General features: G+C 45.5%; 1 protein-coding gene across 2 annotated transcripts; it reads right to left on the bottom strand.

Annotated features, from left to right (window-relative positions):
- Positions 1–3349: 3349 nt before the first annotated feature.
- Positions 3350–12030, bottom strand: spc24 (SPC24, NDC80 kinetochore complex component). Of its 2 annotated transcripts, none has more exons than XM_031897782.1 (6): positions 11888–12030; positions 9207–9435; positions 7277–7421; positions 6467–6571; positions 6199–6275; positions 3350–3755 (listed from the first exon to the last, which is right to left on the bottom strand). In XM_031897782.1, the coding sequence occupies exons 2-6, from the start codon at positions 9370–9372 to the stop codon at positions 3649–3651; spliced, it is 600 nt and encodes a 199-aa protein (XP_031753642.1). In that variant the 5' UTR covers positions 9373–9435; positions 11888–12030; the 3' UTR covers positions 3350–3648. The 2 variants fall into 2 exon arrangements, with proteins under 2 accessions (XP_031753642.1, NP_989057.1); NM_203726.1 differs by having other exon boundaries at positions 11892–11970.
- Positions 12031–13620: the final 1590 nt, after the last annotated feature.

Here is a 13620-nt window from a genome sequence, read left to right as displayed (position 1 = left end):
ATGGGGGCAATAGGAACCTAATAGAGGGTGGTACCAAGTCTATCTATACATTAGGGGGTTTGTATATAATGGGCTTCAGGTGGCCATACACGGGCACGAACGAGGTGCATGCCCGAACGACATCTGGCCTGAAATCAGCCAGGTCTTGATTGGGCAGGTTCGATTTTCCCTTGGGATCGGGGACCACATTGGCTTGTTGATATGGTCCCCAAACCAACGGTGCCTATACCTGCCATTCTAATTCGCCCCATACCCGTAGGTGGGTATATCGGGAGAAGATCTGCTCGCTTGGCGACCTCGCCAAGTGAACGGATCTTAACGTGTATGGCCACCTTAAGTTTCCCTTTGCTGGTAATGCACTAATTAGTCATGTGACTCCCGTACAATTTGCAAGTCACTGCTTTTAACGCTCCTAGAGGAGAGGTTCCCATATTGTGCGGAGGGTCTAAGGCCCATGGGAGACAGAGGGTGCTGCCCTTTAGTTGCCACCCAGACAAGGCACCCTGTTAGTGCTCCTATGAGTGCTATAGCCCTGAATGGATAAGGTCGGCCTATCTGCATATTTCCATGTGGCCCAGACAAATGGGTGCTGTGCCTTTAACATGGGATGTGTTTTAGTTTTCCAGCCAGTTGCCCTTGAGCGGGCTATTGTGTGCATAGATACGGGCATAGAGGCGCCAATATATTGTATGCAGTCTCACTCACACCCACTAGCAACTTAAAGGGGATGTTCACCTTAGTATGTAGAGAGTAATATTCTAAACCAATTTGCAATTGGTCTTATTTGTAGTTTTTAAGATATTTCACATTTTGTTCAGCAGCTCTGCAGTTTGGAGTTTCAGCAGCTATCTGGTTGCTAGGGTCCAAATTACCTTAGTGACCAGGGAGCAGTTTAAACGAGAAGATGGTATACGAATAGGAGAGGGCCTGAATAGAAAAACAAGTTATAAAAAGTAAGAATAACAGTAAAACTGCAGTCTCACAGAGCAATAGTTTTTGGCTGTCAATTTTGGAAGCATTTAAACTAAAATGTTCTGCGGCCCCCCCACTTTATAAGGCAATATATTTCTTTCTAAAGTCTTCTTTATAGCAGCTTTGATTTCAAATTCCCTTCCTGCCAGCTGTATCCTTACTGTATATAATTACTCCCATTTCAGTAACCTGTATACCAACGGCGCAATTTATATATACTGTATAAAGATGACTATCTGTATACAGACACATGGTCTGATTGTGCAATGTACAGCTATATATTTTGTTGGCAATGTTCACCTGTAATTTAACACACTGTTTTCAATATAAACGATGTTTAATTACATTTCCTGCTTGGTGTTGTGTTTAGGGGCAGCGAGAGTCCGTTACTCCATAGCAGAATATCAGATCAATATCGCACAATAACGATACACAATAACTGAAAACTATTGGCTTTTACCAAGACCATGAATATCATTTAACCCTTTGACTACCAGCAGCCACTCCAGAAACGCACATAGCAACACATTGCGCTAATCGTTTGAAATGAATGCGGATATGTAGACTTGTAACAGTCTGACAATTAGGGGGAGATTTATCAGCGTTCCAGTTTATTTATATATATATATATATTTTTTTTTATTGGCCCATGGTGGAGATAAAGACGGGGATATGAGAGCTGTCCTAGGATTTGGCCCACAGGCACAAACTCTGAAAGGCCCTTATGACCCTGAACTTGTCTTATAGTTTATACAATTTATAATTTAGTCTACAGAATACCAATTATCTACAAGTGGCCATACACAGGCAGATTTAAAGGGGACATATCGTGTAAAAACCAAGAATGATCCAGACCATTATACTCCTAACTAGAAAAGAAATGTGTTCCACAATAAAAGTTGCGTTCTAGGCTGATTTATTGCAAATTTCTTCCCAAACCCAACTAGTCCCGCCAATCTGTTGTCCTTCCTGTTGCCTCCTTTCCCAGGCTGTGCAGGGGGGGCCGGCAGCACACTGCGCTGTAGGACAGGAACCAATCAGCAGCTAGGCTGACCTGATAGGGAACTGAAGCCTGCCTTTGCTTGTGTGACTGCAGGGCTGTGATTGGCTGTGCTTCTGGTAGGGACCATTAGGACACACCCACCCCTTATTTGAAACACAGACAGGCACCATAGCAGATCTATAGGGAGCTTCAATAAAGGGGCCATTTTTAAAGATAATAATTTTTAGCTTATAGTGAAACCACCACCATATATTACTCTTTACTGTGTACACGATGGGGGGATACTCAGTCCAAATAAGCACCCTAAGGGAGACATATAGGATAAGTCGGCCGCTTATCTGCCCGTGTATGGGCCCCTCTGACAGGCCTACCTGACCAAGCTGCAGACTGACACATCCGGCTGTGCCTGGAATTAGATTGAAATTGTTCCTGGCATTTCCATGCAGCAGCCTCAATTTAACGCTCCAGTCTGACAACTTATATAGCAGCCCCTCAGGGCCAGAGGCTTCATATTGCTAGTCCAGGCCCCAGTCTGCGTGAAGGAAACAGTCAGTGACAGCGACACACCTAGCCAAGCTTTTGCCCAAATCACCCACCAGGCCCTGTTCTCCTCTGCGCACAGCCACAACTGGACCCAAGCAGAAGTCACAAGCGTCCTGGCTATTGCATTAGAAATATCTAGACACCCATGGGATATATGAATGGTGGGGGATTGTAGTTAAATCTCTATCCTTACTGTGCAGTAGTTTGTTCCCTGGAAGTCTGAAGCAATGGAAGTGTTAATCACAGCTATGCAGTGAATAGGTAATCACCACTTTGCTCCAGCAATAAAAGCTGTTAAATACTACTCTGAAGGAAGCAATTAAAGGAGAAGATAAAGTAAGCTTTATCAGAAAGGTCTCTGTAAATACAGCAATAAGCACTCGCAGAAATGCTGCACTCTCTATCATAAGAAACACAGGATTTCTTGCCTTCCTTTGTGCAAACATGTTCTTCAGTATCAGACTTCCTCTCAGAGAAATCCTTCATTCCCGGGGCCAGAGTCTGCACAGCTCTCTCCCTTCTCCTGCTCCCCCTCCCATCAGAATGTGTGATCTGAACACAGCAGCCAGAGCTGCAGCAGGGAGCTACTGAGACCAAGCTAAAATGGCAGCTCCTATATGAAACAAACAGAGGGAGCTTCTAGGGTTCTCTACTGAGGTATGATAAAGCTTTCTGCAGAATAAATATAGGGTTCTAGGTGGCACTAATGTGGCAAATCTATTGCCAGTAAAATGCCAAAATGACTTTCCTTCTCCTTTAATGATGGATCTTTAACTTTCTGGGAATCAGGTGACTGTTTCTGTTACCTGCACAGCAAAGAACAGGGTCACATTGCTTTGCAAGCACTTTTAATATTAATAATTTTTTTTAAAAAAAAGAAAAAACATGAATGTAAACTTAACCTATAAAAATGAATATTAACTTTGCCTTAAAAGCACCAAAGAAAGTCAGCGCTTACTTGGGATTTCTCAGATTCTAGTGTAAGTGCCAGCAATCAGGGGTGCAGAAACTCCAGCTTCATACAGTCCAACTGGTTAAAGGGCAAGTGGCCATGCAGGGATGTTGCCCAGACCACGGAATAGTCAGATCGCTACTACCTCTGCAAGAAGTTCGTTATCCGACGGTGGGAATTACCAGTCTGTGGACAAAAGGCTCCACAGGTAGTTACAAATGAAGATTTTCGAGTGCTGGTTGCTGTCAATGCTGATAGGCTGAGCGATCTCTCCTCCATAGTGAACTGGGAAATGCATGCTGGTTAAGGAAATGCTAACTGTGCCACTGGAAGCACAGAATCAAAACACAAGCGCTTCTGAAGCATTTGTGGCAGTAACACCAAAAAATGAAATAAATGTATATAATAATGTACCCTTGCCCTGCACTGGTACAACTGGGGTGTTTGCTACAGAAACCCTACTATAGTTTATATAAATACCCCGCTGTGTAGCCCCGGGGGCAGCCATTCCTGCACTGGTACAGCTGGGGTGTTTGCTACAGAAACCCTACTATAGTTTATATAAATACCCCGCTGTGTAGCCCCGGGGGCAGCCATTCCTGCACTGGTACAGCTGGGGTGTTTGCTACAGAAACCCTACTATAGTTTATATAAATACCCCGCTGTGTAGCCCCGGGGGCAGCCATTCCTGCACTGGTACAGCTGGGGTGTTTGCTACAGAAACCCTACTATAGTTTATATAAATACCCCGCTGTGTAGCCCCGGGGGCAGCCATTCCTGCACTGGTACAGCTGGGGTGTTTGCTACAGAAACCCTACTATAGTTTATATAAATACCCCGCTGTGTAGCCCCGGGGGCAGCCATTCCTGCACTGGTACAGCTGGGGTGTTTGCTACAGAAACCCTACTATAGTTTATATAAATACCCTGCTGTGTAGCCCCGGGGGCAGCCATTCCTGCACTGGTACAGCTGGGGTGTTTGCTACAGAAACCCTACTATAGTTTATATAAATACCCCGCTGTGTAGCCCCGGGGGCAGCCATTCCTGCACTGGTACAGCTGGGGTGTTTGCTACAGAAACCCTACTATAGTTTATATAAATACCCTGCTGTGTAGCCCCGGGGGCAGCCATTCCTGCACTGGTACAGCTGGGGTGTTTGCTACAGAAACCCTACTATAGTTTATATAAATACCCCGCTGTGTAGCCCCAGGGGCAGCCATTCCTGCACTGGTACAGCTGGGGTGTTTGCTACAGAAACCCTACTATAGTTTATATAAATACCCCGCTGTGTAGCCCCGGGGGCAGCCATTCCTGCACTGGTACAGCTGGGGTGTTTGCTACAGAAACCCTACTATAGTTTATATAAATACCCCGCTGTGTAGCCCCGGGGGCAGCCATTCCTGCACTGGTACAGCTGGGGTGTTTGCTACAGAAACCCTACTATAGTTTATATAAATACCCCGCTGTGTAGCCCCGGGGGCAGCCATTCCTGCACTGGTACAACTGGGGTGTTTGCTACAGAAACCCTACTATAGTTTATATAAAATACCCCGCTGTGTAGCTCCAGGGGCAGCCATTCCTGCATTGGTACAGCTGGGGTGTTTGCTACAGAAACCCTACTATAGTTTATATAAATACCCCGCTGTGTAGCCCCGGGGCAGCCATTCCTGCACTGGTACAGCTGGGGTGTTTGCTACAGAAACCCTACTATAGTTTATATAAATACCCTGCTGTGTAGCCCTGGGGGCAGCCATTCCTGCACTGGTACAGCTGGGGTGTTTGCTACAGGAACCCTACTATAGTTTATATAAATACCCTGCTGTGTAGCCCCGGGGGCAGCCATTCCTGCACTGGTACAGCTGGGGTGTTTGCTACAGGAACCCTACTATAGTTTATATAAATACCCTGCTGTGTAGCCCGGGGCAGCCATTCCTGCTCTGGTAGAGTAGAAACGCTACTATTGTTTATATAAATACCCTGCTGTGTAGCCCCGGGGCAGCCATTCCTGCTCTGGTAGAGTAGAAACGCTACTATAGTTTATATAAACAAGCTGCTGTGTACCTAATAGGCTAGAGCAGGGATCCCCAACCTTTTTTTACCTGTGAGCCACATTTAAAGGGAAAAAGTGTTGGGGAGTAACACAAGCATGGAAAAGGTTCCTGCGGGTGCAAATAAGAGCTTTAATTGGCTATTTGGCAGCCCCTATGTGGATTGGTAGCCTATAGAAGGATTTGTTTGGCATTACACTAGGTTTTTATGCAATCAAAACTTGCCCCCAAGCCAGGAATTAAAAAATGAGCATCTGTTTGAGGCCCCTGGGAGCAACAGCCAAGGGGTTGGGGAGCAACATGTTGCTCCAGAGCCACTGGTTGGGGATCACTGGGCTAGAGCATTGTCTACATTTGTCCTTTAGCCTATCAGAACTTTGTCCCGCTCCCAACACACCTTAATTTAGGAAGCTGTTCAACTTCAAGCCGTGCCAGAGACCTACACAGGTTAGTAGGGGGGAAGCTTGGGGGCAAAATAGCTTAGTCAAAGCCATATGGGTGTTTCTGTGACTGTCAGGCACCCTAGGGTTAACTGGCTAAATGCACATACATCTATTAAGCTGCTAGACAACAAATCTAATGAGCAGTATGGAATAACAATGCTGTTGTGTACCTGCAGCAACAGAGATATAACCATCACATCTCAGTAATCTACAGAGAGGAGGTGGCCAAAAGGATACTGCCTTTGATAAGGGAGGGATCACAGTTATAATCCCAATCAATTTTCGTCACATTGTGGAACAGTTTCGCCAAATACCTGTAAAAAGAAAACGAATTAGGGATTGAGCATTTAGTGGGCCCTTTGTACAAGATTTTATAGCCAGTTTTCTATGCACGTACAAACAACATTACTAAGATCTTAGATTAAAAAGTAGACGCCTATGTGGCTGGTAAGCCACACAATGAAGACCGCTAATTGACAAAGTAAATTAAAAAAACATTCCATACACTGCCGAGGGAATGACTGTTGTGGTATCTTCATCTGCCTCTCTCTCCATGTCAGCAATCTCTTCCTCCATCATCTTCAGTTCTTCCAGCTCTTTCTGTAGGAATGTACTAAAGTTCAGGAAAATATTTTGGTCACTGGCCTTTGCTATTCTAAGAAAATTGTTCCTCCTGACTGAAATCTCAGACACAGGAATAAACCTTTCTACACAAAGAAAAACATACATTATGTGTGAATATGAACATGCGGTAACTATAAGCCGGCCATATATTGGCTGATCCGGTACGCTCTTCACCCCATCAGCCCACAATCCCCTGTCCGATGCCTGGACCAACAGATATCCAGGATATTGGTTAGGTTTGGCAGGCCACAATACATGCACAGAAATTCTTGTGCCCACCAGTCCTTAATGCATTATTACAGTTTAACTACCCCACAACAATGATTAAAAGATATGGCATCTATATGTGCCACTCCATAACGAAGAGTAAAGGTGGCTAAACATGCCCAGATTTGGTTGGCTAGTTTAGCCATATCGCAGTTGATGTACCTTGTCGACAGGTGGATGAGAATGTGAAAAAAACCCACATCTCCTCTAAACTTCCTATCAGATTCAATTATGCACTGCAATGGCCAATCAACGTCAGGTTGGCCAGGGTGCTGCTTGGCAGGCTTTGGCTTCTGTGCAAATCAGTATCCCCCTGCCACACTAGAGGGGACAATAAAACAACAATCCCTCCTGACTTATTAAATCTGTACCTACAGTGTGAGGGGCAGGCTAAACACTGATGGCAAACATGTAGTAAGGATATTTTATGCCTGATTCCAGCGATGAATTCTTTTCAATTTTCTCCTGCAGTTCTCGCTCTATTTTCTGCAGCTTGGATGATGTTTTCTGTTTTGTTTCTTCAGTGTCCAGAAGTGTTTGTGCCACTTTCTCTTCCACAGCCATGAAATCTGAAAGCAAAGGAACGGTGGTTTATACACATGCATACAGCTTAAAGAGGCAGCATCACCTTACCATACCACAGACAGCTACAGCAGGTAGTCATGCATTTGTTGCTGATAAAGGGGGGGGGGGGGGGGGGTCCTTCATTTGAAACATAGGGGCCCAGTACAATCAGCCAGGCTACCCTTCTGTAATACTAGCCTGCTAAAAGTAAAATGCAGTTTGTCATTAGGTTGTAACATTGCTGTATCCAGCCACTACTGAAAAATGGACTTAAAATGGATCATAACAGGTTATGGAGGAGCCAAACAAGGGCTGTGATAGTGTGCATAGAGGCTGCCTAATAGCCTATCAGCTTACAGGGGGCTTTATTTGCTAGTAAATCTTGTTTTTATTCAACCAAAACTTGCCACCAAGTCAGGAATTCAAAAATAACTCCCTGGTTTGGGGGCACTGAGAGCAACACCCAAGGGGTTGGGGAGCAACATGTTGCCCCTGAGCCACTGGTTGGGGATCACTGTCCTATATAATACTAAATGTACATCTGGCACCGCCCGAGGCACAGACCCCCTATCCCCAAGAAATTCTTTGTGTATGATCTGATTGCCTAGGACTAGGATACATTTTTTCCCCAACTATAGGCAGTAGTATTACTTTTTTTTTTACAAAAAGTGTTTCATGTCTATAGAAGCACCCAAGGGCCACCCACCTAAAACAGTCACCATAGGTATGTGGGCTTGGGTGCCCATATAGATAATGCGTCCCTTAGTTCTATTGGATAGGTTTGTGCTGGGTGTGACAAAGAAATGCTAATCAACCATCTAATCAATTAACAATATTCTGGCCACACCCCTACTAGGTTTTCAGAAGCACCTTTTATTTCAAATCCCTAAAAATGACTCTTAAACAGCCTAAAAATTACCCTTCTCTTGACATTGAGTCTGATGTCCTTTCTAAAGGTGGCCATAAATACTATAGGATCCACTCATTTGGCAACCTCACCATCTCTACCCTATGTCCACCTAAGGTGGGTGATTTCATTCTAATCCACTTAAGGGCCAAACGATCAGACAAGGACGGGAATAGTAGCTATCGGAGCAAGGACTGCAACAACGACCCGATGAGAAAATAAAAAGCTGCCTGATCAACACATGGCCAATTTTCGGCCAGATATCAGTTGGGTGGGCCCAGCAGAGGTCTCCATACAAGGCCAGATAAGCTGCTGAATTGATCTGCCCTTGATCTGATCTTAAATCTGCCCGTGTATGGCCGCCTTTAGATGAAACCTGCTGCAGAAATCAGTAACTTCCTTATTTAGCGTAAAGTTCAGCCCCCTGTAGGGTGAAGACATGCAGGGCTACTAGTAGCAGCTACTTGTCATGGCATAGACAATGCTGATCATTTACTGATAATTGTCTCTACGTGTGTTTTAGCAAAGTCAATTCTCAGTAGTGTCTATGGCAGAGTATTTTCTGGAGTTTAGTAGCCATGAAAAAGTAGCTGCTACTAGTAGCTCCATGTGTCTTCACCCTTAGCCTTTCTTCTTTGAATAGGAAGTCAGTCAAATCGCTTGGTGGCATCAAAAAAATGTACTCTACAGTGCATTGATCTTTCCTTCCCCTTACACAATAGGAACGCTAGGGCTGGGGATAAGGAAAGCCAGTCTGAGATAATGGCATTGCAGGCATGGAGGCTTAAGTATAGTTGTAACCAAGGCCTATGGAGCCTTGATTCCTTGCAGCATCACAGCCGGTCACACAGTACATGATGGGAAATGGTCTCTTTGCAATCACCTCGGATGAGTTGCGAAGCTTCTGTTTCCGTATCCAAGAGCAAATCTATCATGGCCTCCTGCCGGTCCAAGCTTTTCTTTAAGGCTACAGCTGCCGAGTCCGACACCATAACTTTGACGATCTCCCGGCTGACGTCCACATACTCTTTTATCTGCTCGCACAGCATGGCTCCTCACAGGTCAGAGGGAAAGCAAATCTAATAGGTGCGATAATACTTTGGCCCAAAGTGCTGGAGGGACAGAGAGATGATATAGGACAGCATTAGCAATAATATAATAATTGGCCACAGATACCATAAAAGCAGATACAAATAGGATGGGAAACATTATAGCTAGGGGTTACCTCCCAGCCGGTAAATCACCAGCTAGGGCTAAAATGACAAATTTAATAGCAGTGTCATTGTAAATCTGTAATACCCTACAAATCCCTCCCCTAAAGGATCTCACCTTATAGGTACAGACACGCCCACTTCCCCACCCTGTGGCATTACTGCCCTGCCCCAGGATTGCCAGTTTTTCCACCAAATTGGGCTACTAATTTAAAGCCCAGGCAGGTTTTCAAAGTACAAACCCGCCAAGGTACAGATTTGGGCTATTTTTTGGAGCCTTGGTGGGTTTGTAGTTTGGAAACTAGCCAGTTTTTTCCCCCTAGTGAACCTGACATGCCTGTCCCCCTGCGTGATGGGTAATGTAGTTTTTATCTAACAATTAGCCTACAGCTATGCTTAATATAAAACTACAATACCCAGCATGCAATTTGACAGTATAGACAGAGGCTCCAATTTCTATTCTTTTCAGGCTCAACCTGTCTGCCCTACAACCTGCTCTATATGGTATGAGATTGTCCCATTACTTTCTACTGTGATGTGGGGGGGCTGCCATTTGTTACTTTCTGCAGTTGACCCTTAAGGCTGATGCTACACGAGGCGTCTTTACTCTGCGTATTTTATAATTCAGCGGCTGAAAAATGCCCGATATCATCATCCATAGAAATAACTTGAAAAGACTCGAAGCTAACCACACAATGCGGAAATACGCTAGAAAACGCTTTAGCACTGATTTTTCAAGCATTGGCCGAAATACGCCAGTATTTGCACAGCAAGCTATTCCTATGTATACACAAAGGCAGCTGCCAGACCTAGCGGAAATACACAGCGTTTTTTACTATTTTGCACTATTAGCACCATGGAAACGCATACCTCCCAACATTTGAAAAATGAAAAGAGGGACAAAAAGATTCGGTGCGCACAGCACGGCAATTTTTTGACCACGCCCCAATTTCCACACCCCATCCATTTTTTTTCCAAAAAATTCTCCTTTTATATAGTAGAAATGGCGGGATCAGACGCAAATGTGCTATACCCTCATACTGAACTACCTAAGGAAAACAATATAGCAACTCCTACATATAAATACAAATATAGAGAGAAGGCAGTGAGTTATTAGTGAGTTATAACTATCTACCAGTTTGCCCCCCCCATACACAGTGCCCCCAATTGAGACAGTCCCACCCCATACACAGTGCCCCCAATTGAGACAGTGCCCCCAATTGAGACAGTGCCCCCAATTGAGACAGTGCCCCCAATTGAGACAGTGCCCCCAATTGAGACAGTCCCACCCCATACACAGTGCCCCCAATTGAGACAGTCCCACCCTATACACAGTGCCCCCAATTGAGACAGTCCCACCCCATACACAGTGCCCCCAATTGAGACAGTCCCACCCCATACACAGTGCCCCCAATTGAGACAGTCCCCCCCATACACAGTGCCCCCAATAGAGACAGCCCCCCCCCCCATACACAGCGCCCCCAATAGAGACAGCCCCCCCCATACACAGCGCCCCCAATAGAGTCACCCGTGCGTAAGGGCGCAACCTTATAAAAGTACCTGGGACCGCCGCAGAAGGAGCCGCATACACTGAGGAGCCGCTGGGGAAGAAGGAGCGCCAACGCATCGCGCTGTCCCGGGTAAGTCAATGAATGTTCCGCATTTCCGTAATTTATTACGGAAATGCAGGACATTCATGGAACTATCCGGGACAGCGCGATGCGCTCTAAGAACCGGGACTGTCCCGCGGAAAGTGGGACAGTTGGGGGGTATGGAAACGGGATTTGCTATGTCACCAGTACTAGGCTGAAAACCGCCATAGTCAGGGGCTTGTGCGGCGTTTTTAGGCTGAGAAAATACGCAGCGTAAAAACGCCTCATGCGGCATCAGCCTATGGTATAATTCTCAGGATCTCTTGGGGCTGCTGAGAGTTGCAGTTCAACGCACCCATATGTCTATCATGTCTGGGGTTAATGCAGCATTCTGAATCCATTTCTGGAGTGACTTCCCAGCTGGACTGGGCACAGAGGATTAGAATTTCTTTCATTGCGGATATTGGGCTATTTTTGGGCTACTTTAGAAGTGGATTTGGCTAGTTTTGGGCTGGTTTTAGAACTGACCCCGCCCCCATATTAGGCCTCTCCCACTCCCCCGACCCAAAGGCCGGTATTACAGGAAAAGACAAATGTGGCAACCCTACTTATAGCTCCATATGGAGAGCTCACTGCCAGGAGGAGTTCATAGACCCACAACACCCCATTGCTAGCAGTGCCACAGCTTCTACATTCAATGTCACACCCCCTAAACTAGCCCAGTTGTGGTAAATCCCTTGCACAGCCCGCACACTCATTACCTACCGCCCAGTAACAGGCCCGCTGCCCCCCGAGTTCTATTCAAAAGTCCCGCCGAGAGTCGCCAATGCATTTGACAACTTCCCGCCGGCTAATCTCGCGAGATTATGACGTAGTCACGCCCTGCTCTGAGGGAAGCGGTGACGCAGTAGCGCGGAGTTGGAAGGTGTGACAGGAGAGTGAGATGGTAGGAGCAGGCTGGGGCGGGAAGCCGCCTATCTGTGTTCTACATGTATATATGTATAATTCTACATACTACTTGTGTCTTTTTGTTATGGTGGTTGTCGGGCCTGCCCGTTAGAACTTTGACTTGTACCAGGGGACTCAAAATACCTAAAATACCTACTTAGTTGGAAATAAAACCCGCCCCCCCTTCAGAGACTTATCTCCCATTCTGACAACAACAAAAAAATATATATTTTTTATGCAAACAAAGTGCAGATTTGCCCAAGTGTTTTATGTGAAAACTAGAAATGGTTCATTTTGGAGAAGGAAAATATTGGTAAAACTGGGGGGGGTAGGCTTTTTTGTGAGATTTTATTATTATTATTATCATTTATTTATAAAGCGCCAACATATTCCGCAGCGCTGTACAATAAGGGGGTTACATACGTTGGACATACAGAGTAACATATAAAGCAATCAATAACCGATACAAGAGGTGAAGAGAGCCCTGCCCAAAAGAGCTTACACTCTACAAGGAGACATACAGAGTAACATATAAAGCAACCAATAACCGATACAAGAGGTGAAGAGGGCCCTGCCCAAAAGAGCTTATAATCTACAAGGAGACATACAGAGTAACATATAAAGCAATCAATAACCGATACAAGAGGTGAAGAGAGCCCTGCCCAAAAGAGCTTACACTCTACAAGGAGACATACAGAGTAACATATAAAGCAATCAATAACCGATACAAGAGGGGAAGAGGGCCCTGCCAAAAGAGCTTACACTCTACAAGGAAAAAAGGGTTGAGACACAAGGTGTGGGAATGGGTATGACCAGAATTGTGAGAGGTGTGCCTAAGTATTTTATGTGAAAACTAGAAATGGTTATTTTTGGAGAAGGAAAATATTGGCAAAACTGGTGGGGGGGGTGGGGGGGGGTAGGCGTTTTTGTGAGAACAAGGGTGAGATTTTATTATTATTATTAACATTTATTTATAAAGCACCAACATATCCCGCAGCGCTGTACAATAAGTGGGTTTCATACATTGGACATACAGAGTAAAGGTGTCGCCAAGCGAGCGGATCTTTACCCGATATCCCCACCTACGGGTGGGCGATATCGGGTAGCAAGTTGCTTTAAAAAAAAATAATCTGATCGTTTGGCCCTGGGGCCAAACGATCGGATTACGTTTGCGGCCATGGGGTAGTCGGTTCGGGGACCGCATCAACGAGCCGATGCGGTCCCCGATCCGACTGGATTTTCTAACCTGGCCGATCGAGATTTGGCCAATTTCAGGCCAGATATCGGTCGGCCAGGCCGCTCATTTCTGCCCTTACACAGGCTGATTAGCTGCCGAATCTCGAACATCGGCAGCTTCTATCGGCCCGTGTATGGGGGCCTTAACATATAAAGCAACCAATAACCGATACAAGAGGTGAAGAGGGCCCTGCCCAAAAGAGCTTACACTCTACAAGGAGAAAGGGTTGAGACACAAGGTGTGGGAATGGGCCTGACCAGAGTTGTGAGAGGTGGGGCACAGTATTTTATGTAAAAACTAGAAATGGTT

Source organism: Xenopus tropicalis, chromosome 3 (genome assembly GCF_000004195.4).
Source record: "Xenopus tropicalis strain Nigerian chromosome 3, UCB_Xtro_10.0, whole genome shotgun sequence".
NCBI lineage: Eukaryota > Metazoa > Chordata > Amphibia > Anura > Pipidae > Xenopus > Xenopus tropicalis.
Note: the sequence above shows the minus strand (reverse complement) of the source record. Positions and strands in the feature narration are given on the sequence as shown.